This window comes from Pristiophorus japonicus, chromosome 9 (assembly GCF_044704955.1).
Source record: "Pristiophorus japonicus isolate sPriJap1 chromosome 9, sPriJap1.hap1, whole genome shotgun sequence".
Classification (NCBI taxonomy): Eukaryota; Metazoa; Chordata; class Chondrichthyes; family Pristiophoridae; genus Pristiophorus; species Pristiophorus japonicus.
The window spans coordinates 170,909,714-170,923,330 of NC_091985.1; the positions used below are offsets into that span (position 1 = coordinate 170,909,714).

The following is a 13,617-nucleotide window of genomic DNA, read 5'->3' on the forward strand; positions in this document are numbered from 1 at the left end:
TGAGCTGTAACTTATTCAGTTTGGGCTGGATTTTAGGACTTCTGCCGCCCCTGTTAGCGCCCCAGAGGGGTGACAATGACAGCGGTGAGCACTTCCGGGTGGACAGCCAGCTTCCAGCGCCCCGCCGGGATTTTCGTGCCAGTTTTGACAGGCACTGTCGAGCATTACCGCCCGGAAGTGCCAAGCCGGTGTGCACGCGCCTGGTTGCGACACCGGCTCGATTTTTGTCTCCCGCCCGATCCGTAGCGCCGTGCTGAGAACGCCTGTGAAAGCTGGCGGTCTGAGCTGTGGTGGTCGCAGTGAGGTCAGTAATGTCTACCTCACATAAGTGTGGTTGGTTTTTTTTTTTTCTTTTACAATTTATGTTGTGGTGGCATGCGTTATTTATTGGGAATGTTTTTGGTGGGTTTTTTTCAGTTTTTTTTCTCCCCAGGCCTCTCTTTAGCTCAGGATTTTCCCTTGCTCTGCCGGCCGAGCTCCCTGAGAGAGAGAGGTGTGTAACGCCGCCCTTAGTGCCCCGCCCCACACTCAGGGCCCAGCTGACCAATTTTGCTGACTGAGGCACAAACAGTTCCCGGGCGCTAACTTTATTGCCCCGCCCCCATTACCGCCCCGAAATCAGCAGAACCGAAAATCCAGCCCCTAGTTTTTAAATATGTCCCACTGCTGATTCACACTTTGATCTGCCAATCAGTTAACCTGGGCGTGGATCCCTTTCAACCCACTGAATTGAGATTATTTCCAATCCAACTCCTATACTTTGAACTATTCTTTCTGTATTTTTGATGTGAACCTTTTGGTGTCGATGCAATCTGCTTTGCAGGAATTATCTTGATGAGTTTTCCACTTTTCCCAATTTTTCCTGAGTAAACTGTCTTCTGGGCCTGTTGACTAAGTGGGAAAGTGATTGTTAAAATTTGTCAAGAAAGAAACTTGTGTATAGCGCCTTTCACAACCTCAGGACGTCCCAAAGCAGTTTATAACTAATGAAGTATTATTTAGAATAAAACCCTAACCTGTTCAATCAGAAGGTTGTGGGTTCAAGTCCCACTCCAGAGACTTGAGCACATTCTTCTAGGCTGACACACCCAGTGCAGTGCTGCACTGTCGGAGCTGCTGTCTTTCGGATGAGACGTTAAATTGAGGCCCCGCCTGCTCTCTCAGGTGGACATAAAAGATCCCATGGCACAATTTTGCAGAAGAGCAGGGGAGTTATCCCTGGTGTCCTGGCCAATATTTATCCCTCAATCCACATAACAAAAACAGGTGATCTGGTCATTATCACATTGCTATTTGTTGTCCACAAGTTGGTTGCCATATTTCCCACATTACAACAGTGACTACACTCAAAGTACTTCATTGGCTGTAAAGCACTTTGAGACGTCCGGTGGTCGTGAAAGGCGCTATATAAATGCAAGTCTTTCTTTCTTTCCCAATAGCTGTAACCTCTCAGTTCTGGTACCACCATGTAAGTCTTTTTTGTACTTTCTCCAGTGCTTCAAAGTCCTTTTTATAGTATGGAGACCAGAACTGTGCACAGTGTTTTAAGTACCCTTCTCTTCAAAAAATTCTATCAGGTTCGTTAAGCATGAATTAGCCTTCCAGAATCCATGCAGACTATTTTTGTTATATTTTCTGGCTCTAGATACTCTTCTATCATTTCTTTTAGTGTAGATTCCAGTATCTTTCCTATCACTGATGTTAAGCAGACTGTTCTATAGTTCCCAGGCTTTGTTCTACCTCCCTTTCTGTCTGTAGGAGCAACATTAGCTCTCCACTATCTCTGTCCCAGTCTCCTTGAGTATGCGTGGGTGCATACCACCTGGACCTGGGGTCTTATCCTCGGTTAGTTTTACTAGTTTGTCGATTATTTTCTCCCTTTCTATCCCCACTGTAGTAATCTTTTTAAGACCATCCTGTAGTGAAGTGTCTTCTTCAGTGAAAACTGAAGCGAAGTGGTTATTCAATGCTTCTGCCAGTTCTCTGTCATTACCTGTGAGTTTATCTTGCTCATCCTGTAGTGACCCTATCCCTAATTTAATTTTACTTTTGTTAGATATAGCGCACTATTATTTCTTTTTATATTCCTCAATAATTTAATTTTGTAATTTTTCCTCTGCCTTCCAGATAGTTTTTTTTAAACTTCTCCACTAAATTCTTATTTGCTTTTGTCCTCCTTCCGTATCTAAGCATTTCTTGTACGCCTTTTACTTTAGATTCAATGTTCCCTTTAGTTCTTTATTCATCTACAGTGCCCCATCATTAGCTTGCTTGTGTTCAGCGTTTAGTAGAATGCATTTCTCTTGAACTCTGTTGATTACCTTTAAAGATTCCCCATTGTTTTTCTGTCTTTGTTTTTTCAGATTTTCTCTCAGTTTACCTTCTTTAGTTCCACCCACATTTCCTCGTAATTTGCTCTTTTCCAATCTATGACCTTAGTCTTTGTCCGACTTGTGTCACTCTCCATCCTACTCGTGAACCTTACTGTGTTGTAATCACTATTACTAAGATGCTCTCCTACTCTTACTTCTCCTCTCTGTTCTCGTTCATCACTCATTACAAGATCCAGCAGTGATTTTTTTCTTGTTGGACATCTTAACGGACTGAGCGAGAAAGGTGTCCTGTAGACACACTGTAAAAACTCCATTCCTCTTTCTCCTATTGTTATTTATTCCTGCCAGTTTATCTGGGGATACTTGAAATCTCCCATGATTATTATTCTATATCTGCTACTCACCTCATAGATTTATCTACATATTTCGTCCACCAATTCCCTTCCACTATTTGATGGTCTATAGTAAACCCATCATCATCATCATAGGCAGTCCCTCGGAATCGAGGAAGATTTGCTTCCACTCCTGAAGTGAGTTCTTTGGTGGCTGAACAGTCCAATATGAGAGCCACAGACTGTCACAGGTGGGACAGATAGTCATTGAGGGTATGGGGTGGGTAGGACAGGTTTGCCGCACGCTCCTTCCGCTGCCTGCGCTTGATTTCTGCATGCTCTCGGCGATGAGACTCGACGTGCTCAGCACCCTCGCGGATGCACTTCCTCCACTTAGGGCAGTCTTGGGCCGGGGACTCCCAGGTGTTGGTGGGGATGTTACACTTTATCCGGGACAGGCGCACCAACATCAACGTCCTCGTCCAGGCTAACATCCCCAGCATTGAAGCACTGACCACACTCGATCAGCTTCATGCGGACAATGCGGGCAGGCCACATTGTCCACATGCCCGACACGAGACTCCCAAAGCAAGTGCTCTACTCGGAGCTCCTTCACGGCAAACGAGCCAAAGGTGGGCAATGGAGTAAACCCATATTACGGTGATAAATCCCTTGTTATCTTTTATGGATTTTGTATCTATTTTACTGCTAGTTACTCCTTTTTTTTGACAGTCATTATATTATTTTTAACTAGTACAGCTACTTCATCTCGCCTCCTTCCTTCCCTTCCTAAATGTGCTATATCCACAATATTTAGTTACCAATCATATTTCAGTCATCCCTACTATATCCAGATCCCCTCTACAAATCACTGCATCCAGTTTGTCCATTTTGTTTTGAATACTTCCTACATTGCTGTACCAACAGTTTAAATTATTTTTATTTATTATTACACTCTCTCTTTTTAGTAGTTACCTTTATGCCCGGTGATTTTAGCCCATCTCGGACCATTCACGTTATCCTTATTCCCTCCTTTAGTTTCTCCTTTATTCTCTTTTCCTCATTTCATTTATTGTAAGTTTCTGTAATTTCCAGCAGTTCCCTCCCCCAGTGTTATTATTTTAAAGTCTTATTTACCGCCCTAGTTATCCTTTCCGCTAGCACCGTGGTCCCAGCCCGGTTCAGACACAACCCTGTCCCAGCGGTACAGCTCCTTCCTGTCCCAGTACTGGTGCCAGTGTCCCATGAAATGGAACCCTTATTTCCCACACCTCTCCTTTAGCCACGTGTTGACTTTCCTAATGGCCCAGAAATCCCGGCCTCCCTGGGTCCGTACGGAGTGTGTACGGACGTGGGAAGACATCGCAAAAGCCGGTTTTCAGCGCACAATGTGCATGCTCGGAAAACCGACTTTTCCGATCTGTCAAGCTAGAGCTCGACAGATCCTCCGCATCTCGGCAGCCAGGACATTTCTACGGGCAGGATTGAAGATTTACCCATATCTTGCCCAGCAAATGTCCTCAAAACTCTTGCGTCTGATAAAAGCAGGTGCGTAGTGTAAGGGTCAAAAATCTAGTGCTACACAAAAAAAAAGGCACCCGATAACAAGGAAATAGAGCATGGGACCATTCCATGCACCCTTTTAATCGAACTTTGGCCAAGGCAAGCCGCAGGAAGAAAGGCAGGCTGGGAAATATGTCTGTGGCCAGACACTATGTGAATTCGGGGGTCACAGGCAGGCTGAGAAGCCAGCCAATCCCGGGAAAGTGCATCTTGGGCCAGCCAATCAGTGAATCGAGCCGGGCCAGAAGCAGGGAAATCCTCGACCAATAGGGAATACTCGGCCCATTTTGTAAAGGACAGCTTACCTGGATCTAATCAAGGAGGAGGGTCTATCACCAGCCCATTACCCATGTACATAAAGACAATAGGAGAGGCCAACACCTCGGTGCAACACCTCATCCCCACCTTGACTCAAACAATGAGACACTGATTCAGTTTGGGCGCGAAAAAGGCCGGAAACCGAACCGGGTATAAAGGTGAGAGCTGGCGACACTTGAAGAACACAGACAAGGGGACCTGACGACACCTCGAAGGAAGAGAGAGGGACTCGGCCTCGCAAAAGAACGACCAGGCTTGGCCCATCCACCTGTCCCCGGTCGGTGAGGCCCATCCGCTACTGGTCCCCTGGTCGAAACACCCCCACAGCAGAGGACGACGACCACGCCAGCCCAGTGGGCCCGGTCTGCTCCCCCCGGGGTCTGTTGATTGTGCAAATTGACTGACTGCAGAAACTTGTTTTTCCAGTTTTGCTGGCTCTGGCCTTTGGCTTGGGCCAGGCGCCAATTGGAGAGAAGAGGAAAATCTGCATGTCGACCGACCATTCTGCGGGCCTGGAGGCCCGTCAAGGGGCATGCCCGGAGGCCGCCCAAGGTGCCGGACTGGCACCACAACAGATTGAAGGCTTCAGCCAAAATACACATCGAAAGGAGGAATCCGCAACCCGGGTGGCGGCCAACCGAGCGGCGAACCAGGGAGTCCGAAACACCATCCGAGTGACAGTGAAGAAAGTGGAGGGCCAGACAACGATCAACCGGGACCTGTTCGTGAAGAAAATCCTGCTGGGAACATGCAGCATGAAAGTCGCCGACATCTTCGCCTTGCAGGACCTCCCGAAGAGAGGTTACTTCGACGTGACCTTCAGAACCATCACCCTCTGCCTGAAGTTCCTGAAGGGTTTGAAGGAGGCGAGTGAACCGCTGCGCTCAGTGCTAACTTGGGAGCCACTGTTCACCCTCCCGTCGCAGAGAAGACGCACTATCACAGTGCAAATGTACAACCCCCACATCCCGGTCATTGATGTGCTGACATTCCTCGCCAGGTATGTCGATGGGGCAGGAAACAGCAGCGACGTGAAAGACTTGCACGGGATTTTGACCAGCAAGCGCCAGATCCAGGTCACCATGAAGGTGGACGCCAGCGGAACCATCCTGCACCCCCCTCCAGCTTTGCCATCGGAGGAAGCCGGGGCTACATGGTGGCCAACCCAACGTGTGCCACACCTGCGGGAAGGCAGGCCATGTGGCGGCAAGCTGCAAAACTGTCATCTGCCGAAACTGCAAGAACCAAGGCCACCAGACAAAGGACTGTAAGGAGACCAAGCGCTGCAACCTCTGTGGCCTGGCTGGGCACCTTTACAAAAACTGCCCCAAGCGCAACTTCAGCTATGCGCAGGCAGCAAAGAACATTGCACCAGAGGAGGAGGAAGCTGAGGAACACAACGTTCCAGAGGGGAGCCACACCCTCCCCCTGACCAACACCCCTGTGGACTTGGAACAAGTCGGCGAGGAAGAGAACCCTGCTACGGCGAGCTGTGAGACACCAGCAGCCAGCAGCGAAGCTCTCCCCCAGCGCACCGAGTCCAGGAACGAGGAGACAGCAGACGATGAAGCGGGATGGGAGACCGACAAGAAAAAGGCCCACAAGCGTAAGGAGAACAGGCGAGCAAGGGCCCCTGCGGAAACGACAGGGAAGAGGCGGCTACCAACCTCGACAGACAGCAGCGGCGGCAGCTCGTCTGATGAGGAAAGGCGAGAAAAAGCCTCTCACCACCGACACCAAATCAAGAGGCAATACGCCAACCCACAGCCACAGGCGACCGGGAGCAGTGAAGCGACCAGCGCAGCCCTGCTCCGGGAACCCGGGAGCAGCGAAGCACCCAGTGCACACGAGCTCCGGAACACCGAGATCGAACCAGCGACCAACGCAGACCAGCTCCGGGATAACGGGAGCAGCGAAGCGCCCAGCACACCCTGTAGACTTGTTGCAAGCCCTCATGCTCCCTAAGCACATTGCCATTGTCAAAGAATCTGTGGAGACAGCCCCCAACGGTGGCATCACATATTACTCGTGAAGTATTACCTCCTCACCACGCTAAAGATTTGGGAGTTATGGTGCGCCAGGCTATAGACGAGGCTGACCCTACCAGCCGGGATGTGCAAATTGTAAAACATGGCCGAACAGTCCAATTCCACGGGGACCCCGAGAAGGTCTTAACGACTCTGCAGCATCATACTGGCTCTGGCATACCTGACTATGTGGATCCTCATGTGTGGGCAGAGGACCCCTCCCAAGTGGGTTATACTCCCATTGATCCGATTGAGTTCCCAGTGCAGGGCAATGTGGACGGGCCCTCTATCCGACAGTACCCACTGAAATCACAGGCAATACCGAGTATCCACCGACTGATTAAGGGGCTAGTGGAACAGGGGATTTTGGTCCATGCCAGTCCCCGTGTAATACTCCTATACTGGCAGTCCCTAAGCCAGGCAGACCAAACGAATAACGTTTATTTCAAGACCTTCGAGCTATCAATGCTATCGTCCAGCCCCTGCATGCTCTGGTTCCCAACCCAGCACAGATACTGTCAATAATCCCAGCAAACGCCAAGATCTTCGCTATAATAGACCTTCAACATGCCTTCTTTGCTTTGCCGCTAGCCCAGGCAAGTCAGTACCTATTCGCCTTCACTTACCAGGGACAGCAATATACCTGGACTAGACTTCCTCAAGGGTTCATCCACTCCCTGACCTTATTCTCAAGGAGCCTGCAGAGACAGTTACAGCCTCTCACGCTGACTAAGCGATCCACTTTGATTCAGTATGTGGACGATTTACTGGTAGCCAGCGCAGATGAACCAAGTAATCAGGAGGATGCTAATCAGTTACTGAATTACTTGTCATCCCTGGGATACATAGTTTCCCCGTCAAAGGTCAAAATTGGCCAGTCTCAAGTCAAATTTCTTGGGATCATTTTATCAGGCACCCACCGAGCCTTGGAGGCTAGTCGAATCGAACCCATCTGCCAGTTTCCAGTCCCTAGCACGGCTAGACAAATGCGGCAGTGGTTGGGGATGATAAATTACTGTAGATCCTGGATCCCTAATGCTGCCTTGATGACCAAGCAACTCACACCGTACACTACCAAGGAAGGCAACTTTGAAATAGAAACCGCAGACGTCCAAGCCTTTAAGGAACGAAAGACAGCCCTGCTGCAAGCTCCGGCTTTGGGCCGGCCCCTCTATGACCGGCCCTTTCAACTGTATTGTACGATCTTGAAAGATTGTGCTACCGCTGTCTTAACTCAGAAACACGGGGATAAGCATAGACCTGTTGCCTACTACTCTTCTAAAATAGACTCTGTTGCCTTGGGACACCCCGTATGTACTCAAATATTAACTGCCATCTACAATAGCCTTCAATCTGCCGCCAACCTTACCCTCCAGCAGGATATTGTTGTATACACCTCTCACTCCGTAGCTGCCCTCTTGGGTCAACTGCAGACTCAACATCTTACCATGGCCAGGCAAAGTAGATATGAGATCTACCTACTAAATAATCCAAGGCTGACCTTTCGACACTGTACTGCCATTAATCCGGCCTGTTTTCTTACCAAGCCACCCCAAGATGAGGAAGAACCGAGTCATGACTGTTTATCTTTAATTCAAGAAGCTACCTCGGTCAGGGAGGATTTAGTTGATGTAGCAATGGAGGACCCTGACTGTATTATGTATGTTGACGGAAGCTCTTCCATTGACCCAGAAGGCGGACGAAATTCGGGATACGCCATAGTAGACCAGGAGAATTAGGTCCTGGAATCTGCCGCCTATTCCGCCCAACAAGCTGAACTATTCGCCCTCACCCGAGCCTGTATCTTGGCTAAAAACCTCAAGGTCAATATCTATACTGACTCTGGGTATGCCTTTGGGGTAGCCCATGATTTCGGACAATTATGGAAAAATAGGGGATTCCTAACTTCAAATGGGAATGAGGTATCCCATAAGCAGCTAGTATCTGACTTGTTGCAAGCCCTCATGCTCCCTAAGCGCATTGCCATTGTCAAATGTACCGCCCACACTACCGGAAACTCTCTGGTTGATATAGGAAACCGCTGTGCTGACCAAGAGGCCAAACAGGCCTCTCGTGGACAACAAATGGTAGTGCCCAGAATGATGAGACAAACTAAAAATCCTGCAAAGGATAAGTTAGCCTCGGAAAAACCAATGCCAACCATCCAAGATGTCATTAAAGCACAGGAGGATGCTCCTAAAAAAGATAAACTGGTGTGGAAAGATTATGGATGTACTTATGGCAATGTCTCTAAACTCTGGACCACTCCCGCGGAACAGACTTGCATGTCTGACGAGTTGGCCTTGTGGGTTATTGAATGTATGCGCTTTGCTACTCATTGTGGAGCAAGGGCAACAAGTGATACGCTTTTGGCTACTTGGTGGCACCCTAGACTCCAGGCATTGGCCCAGAACATCAGTAGTCGTTGCCTTGTTTGCCAACAGCATAATCCAAGGAAGGGAGTCCCCTGTGATTGGGGTAAGACGCCCCTACCAGAAGGTCCCTTTGAGACCTTGCAGTTGGACTACATTGAGTTGCAAAGGGTTCAGTGTTACAAATATGTGTTAGTAATAGTGGATGTGTTCAGCAAATGGATCAAAGCTTACCCTACCCTGGACAAAAAGGCTCAAACTGTTGTTAAAGTGTTAATGAGGGAAATTGTTCCTAGATATGGTATCCCTGCGCGACTGAGTTCCGATAATGGCCCTCACTTTATTGGCCAAGTTAACAAAGAATTCTGTTCCCAGATGCGCATTAACCAGCAGCCGCATTGTGCCTACCGACCCCAAGCTGCGGGATTAGTTGAACGTGCTAATCAAACTCTTAAAACCAAGCTTGCAAAACTGGTAGCATCAATCGTACTCAATTGGCTTAAACTCCTTCCCATAGCCCTATTCCAGATTCGCACTACTCCTACTAGTAAGGCTAGGCTGACCCCCGCTGAGGTCATTTATGGTAGACCCCTTAGGACCCCCTGGAATCAGAATGGCCCCTCCACTGTCCAGTTCCACCACATGACTCAGGAGATGACCGCCTATATTCTTTCCTTGACTCAGGTTCTGCGAATAGCCCACAACCAGGTTCGAGATGCTCACCTCGACCTCCCAGTTTTACCCGAATCATCCCTCGTGGCACCAGGGAAGTATGTCCTGATTAAGAAATGGATTCGGAAGGGATTAGAGCCACGATGGGAGGGGCCTTTTCAGGTGTTACTCACTACCCCCACTGCAGCCAAGGTTGAGAGGAAAAGTGCCTGGGTTCACCTGCACCACTACAAGCTCACCACCCTCGAATGAACCTATTTTACTGGTTATTCTAATTCCTGTTTCTGTTCCAGATTTCCTCTTCTCCACAGCTGAACAAGGCCGTCGACATCCTAATTGGTGAACTTTTAACCGTAGTGATAGACAGCCAGCTACACCGACAGTGAACTGAGAAGAGAGACGAGAAAACTGAACTCTATTAATCAGCAAAATTGGACTATTTATTTGAATTCTGAGCCAAAAGATGAAACCATGTCTGTTTGCCACAGTCTGTATAATAGTGTTGATATATGACAGTTCCGACGCATGGGAAGGGAGACAGAGGCGAGAGCTCCATGTAAACACCTTTTTGTACATGTCTTATGTTTATGCGCAAAATGGGAACTTTTCTACGTGCTGGGTGTGTTCACATATCCCTCTACATTCCAAAGGGGGAATTCCTTTGCGCCCCGTTCCACTGACCCGAACTGAGACTGTCAGATGGATTCAGAGCCAGACTATCATGAGAGGAGGGGGGCCAATACAAATACGAGAGATGAAAGGCGGGTCAAAAGAGGGATCACGAAGATCAGGAGGAGTATCATACCGTTAACACGTGAACAACCACGGGGAGGTCACCAAGTGGAAGAGTGTTGGAGATCCTATCAGTCAGACATTTCAGGGATGGTACCAACCAATCTACAACCGTGAAAAGGAACCCCCATTCATAGCCCTGACCAATACCTCAGGGATTGGGAGGTCAACTGGGGACATATGTCTAACCCGAAATGACACCAGTAACAAGGGACATATCATAGGGTACAGCAATTGCCCACACAGTCTCAACATCACCACAGGTGCACGAGTCACCATCCTCTCTCACCTTCCGGATAACACAGGTGGAGGTTTGTGGGCCCAGTCCTGGGACCCGGAAGCAATATATCAGAAAGCAGCTTTTAACGGCACGTATTTCGTGTGCGGTCATAAGGCATATCCTTGGTTGCCTAGGCGATGGACAGGGTCCTGCTATTTGGGATATGTGGTGCCATTTGTGCGGCAAGTACGTACCCTGGCAGAAGCACATGCCTCCAGCCGATACAAGCGAGCCATCACCCCCACCGACAAGTTCTTTGGAGTCATGATGTTCCCAATCGGGATAAGACGTCTCATGGATGAAGTAGAGAACCTAGAGATGATATTGGAACAGATAGCTAACAATACTGCTGAAGCTCTGGAGGGCATCATAGCTGAAATGGTAGCAATGCGGACCGTAACATTACAAAACCGAATGGCCCTCGATTACCTGTTAGCTGAGAAAGGGGGGGCGTGTGCCATGATAGGATCTGAATGTTGCACTTACATCCCCGATAGTTCAGAAAACATAACCAATCTCGCTGATCACATAAGAAGGGAGGTGAAGAAGTTATCCACGCCAGCAAGAGGATCTAGCTGGTTTGATTGGCTGTTAGGTGGATCTTCGAGATCCTATCTAATGCATGGGGCAATTATTCTCATCGTAGTAATAATTACCTGTTGTCTGATTGTTGGTTGCCTTAACTTCTGTTGTAAAGTAATGATGGCAAGGTTAGCAAACCCTCTTGTGGTCAAGGGCTCCTGGGTTATGATCCAACGAACTAAAGAACTACTCGACAATAACAACAATATGATTCAGGAAATAGAGTGTGAACGGATGAATGCAATACTCCTAGAATGATCCTAAGTGTTATCATGGAATGATAAAAGGGGGGGGAATATGGATATGTGAAAATGTATAAGCAATAAAGACAGTGAAGTGAACTGGATATATGAAAATATATAAGTAATGGAAAATAACTAAAAGAATGTCAGATTGCAAATATTATAACATCAGCACAATTAACAGACTTTCTCACGGTCTTAGTTACTAGTCACGCCAGTATAATTGTAACATAATTGTAACATTTACAAGCAATGTGTGAGAAAGCTCCTTGTGAGAAACAGATGCTGTAATCACTTGCCCGTATTTAATTGGGCAAAGAAGGCCAGGTATCGGCTAATGAGTGGACAAAGGGAAGGAGGGATCACAAAGGCTAGGGTGAACTAAATGTCTTTCAATTGTATTATGTACTGAAATTGTATAAATGATGCGCCTCTATGTTGTAACAACACTTGTCCGTAGGAAGTGGGTGCGCTCTATCAAGAGAGTATTCCTTCTGTCTGATAAGTCTCGGCCGGTGAGACATAATATTAAAGACTGCTTTGTTACAAGCTCCTTTGGTGTTCGCCTCAGTGTATTCGCTGAAACAGATTGAAGGAAAAGAATCCAAGAATCTACAACCCCATCTCCGGAATACCAGGAGCGACGCAGCGATCGAAGCACACCAGCTCGAGAACGCTGTGAGTTATGAAAAGAAGGAACCACCAACACCAGGCGAGGACAGTGGAGAGGACATATCGGACTTTATCGCAGCACTACAGCAGTCCCCTGGTCGAAACACTCCCACGGCAGAGGATGACGAGCACGCCAGCCCAGGTGTAGTAGACCATGATAGTAATAACCTATGCATGCTAGAAATGGCCATTAAGCACTTAAAGGACAATTTATGTGAATCGTAATGTTGAAACTGTAAAAAATAGCCTTAAAATGGATTTAAAAATTGCTAGTATTAACGTGCGTAGTGTAAAATCTACTACGCGATGTGTTTCCACCTTGGGGTACCTCGCCAAGGTCAAAGCGGACCTGCTGTTCTTTCAGGAGTGCGGTCTGCCGCACTTCAGCAGTTACTGGCAGTGGTCACGATGGTGGGCCCATGGACCATCCATATGGTCAGGAGGCAACGTCAGCCGGGCTTCCGGCCTGGGCATTCTGCTGCAGGGAGGCCACTTCACCATCACCGAAGTTAAGGAGGTGGTGGGCGGCCGCCTCCTCATAGCAGACGTAATGTACAAAAACTCCCCTCTCAGGTTAATTAATGTTTACGCCCCAGCTCTCAAGAACGAGAGGCTGCCCCTCTTCCAGCAGCTCCCAATGCTGCTGGCAACGTCCAGGCCGGTCATTCTGGGCGGTGACTTCAACTACATCATCGATGCGGCTGGACGATCCAGCAGAGCCGACAGCAAACTGGACACCACGTCCAGACTCCTGATGGATGCGGTAAAAGATGCCAAGCTGTGCGACGTCTTCAGCAACCCTGCAGACGGAGCACCGCTCAGATACACCTGGTCGAGACCAGACGGGTCCGTCCGTTCCAGAATTGACGACCTGTTTGTGTCCCACAAAGCTCAAGGTCAGATCCACCGACGTCACGCCGGTGTTCTTCTCTGACCACTGCCTCCTACTGGCCGACTCGCCCACAGGAAAACCAGAAAGCTGGCAGAGGGATATGGAAGCTGAACGTGAAACTGTTGACTCCGGAAAACATTGAGGAACTCAAGAGGGATTACAAAGGTTGGAGAACCGTAAAGCCCCACTGCGATTCCCCGATGCACTGGTGGGAAACAATCAAGACGATAAATCAAGAGGTTCTTCATCCTCAAAGGTGTTCAGCAGGTGAGAGGGAGACAGAGAGAATTGTTCCAACTCCAGACAAATATGCAAAACCAGCTCCTGCTGCAGTCGATGGGGGTCGATGTCGCGAAGGAACTCGAAGAGGTGAAGGGCCAGCAAGCCTCGCTCTTTGCCTCAGAGTCCTCCAAGATCATCTTCCGCTCCAGAGTCCGCTCTGTCGAGCAGGATGAGACGTGTTCGCGTTTCTTCTTCCAAAAGGTACACAGGGGGAGCTCTGTGATCACCAGCCTAAAGCAAGAAGATGGTTCTGTGACG

At 48.5% G+C, this 13,617-nt stretch overlaps 1 protein-coding gene across 2 annotated transcripts in view; it reads left to right on the forward strand.

Annotated features, from left to right (window-relative positions):
* LOC139273327 (uncharacterized protein C6orf118-like) overlaps nt 1–12,042 on the forward strand; it is a 130,898-nt gene extending 118,856 nt beyond the window's left edge. For both annotated transcript variants that reach the window (XM_070890122.1, XM_070890123.1), the window contains one exon: nt 9,911–12,042. In XM_070890122.1, coding sequence (XP_070746223.1) covers nt 9,911–10,003 — 93 coding nt within the window. In that variant the 3' untranslated portion in view covers nt 10,004–12,042. The remainder of the gene's footprint in view (nt 1–9,910) is intronic.
* Nucleotides 12,043–13,617: the final 1,575 nt, after the last annotated feature.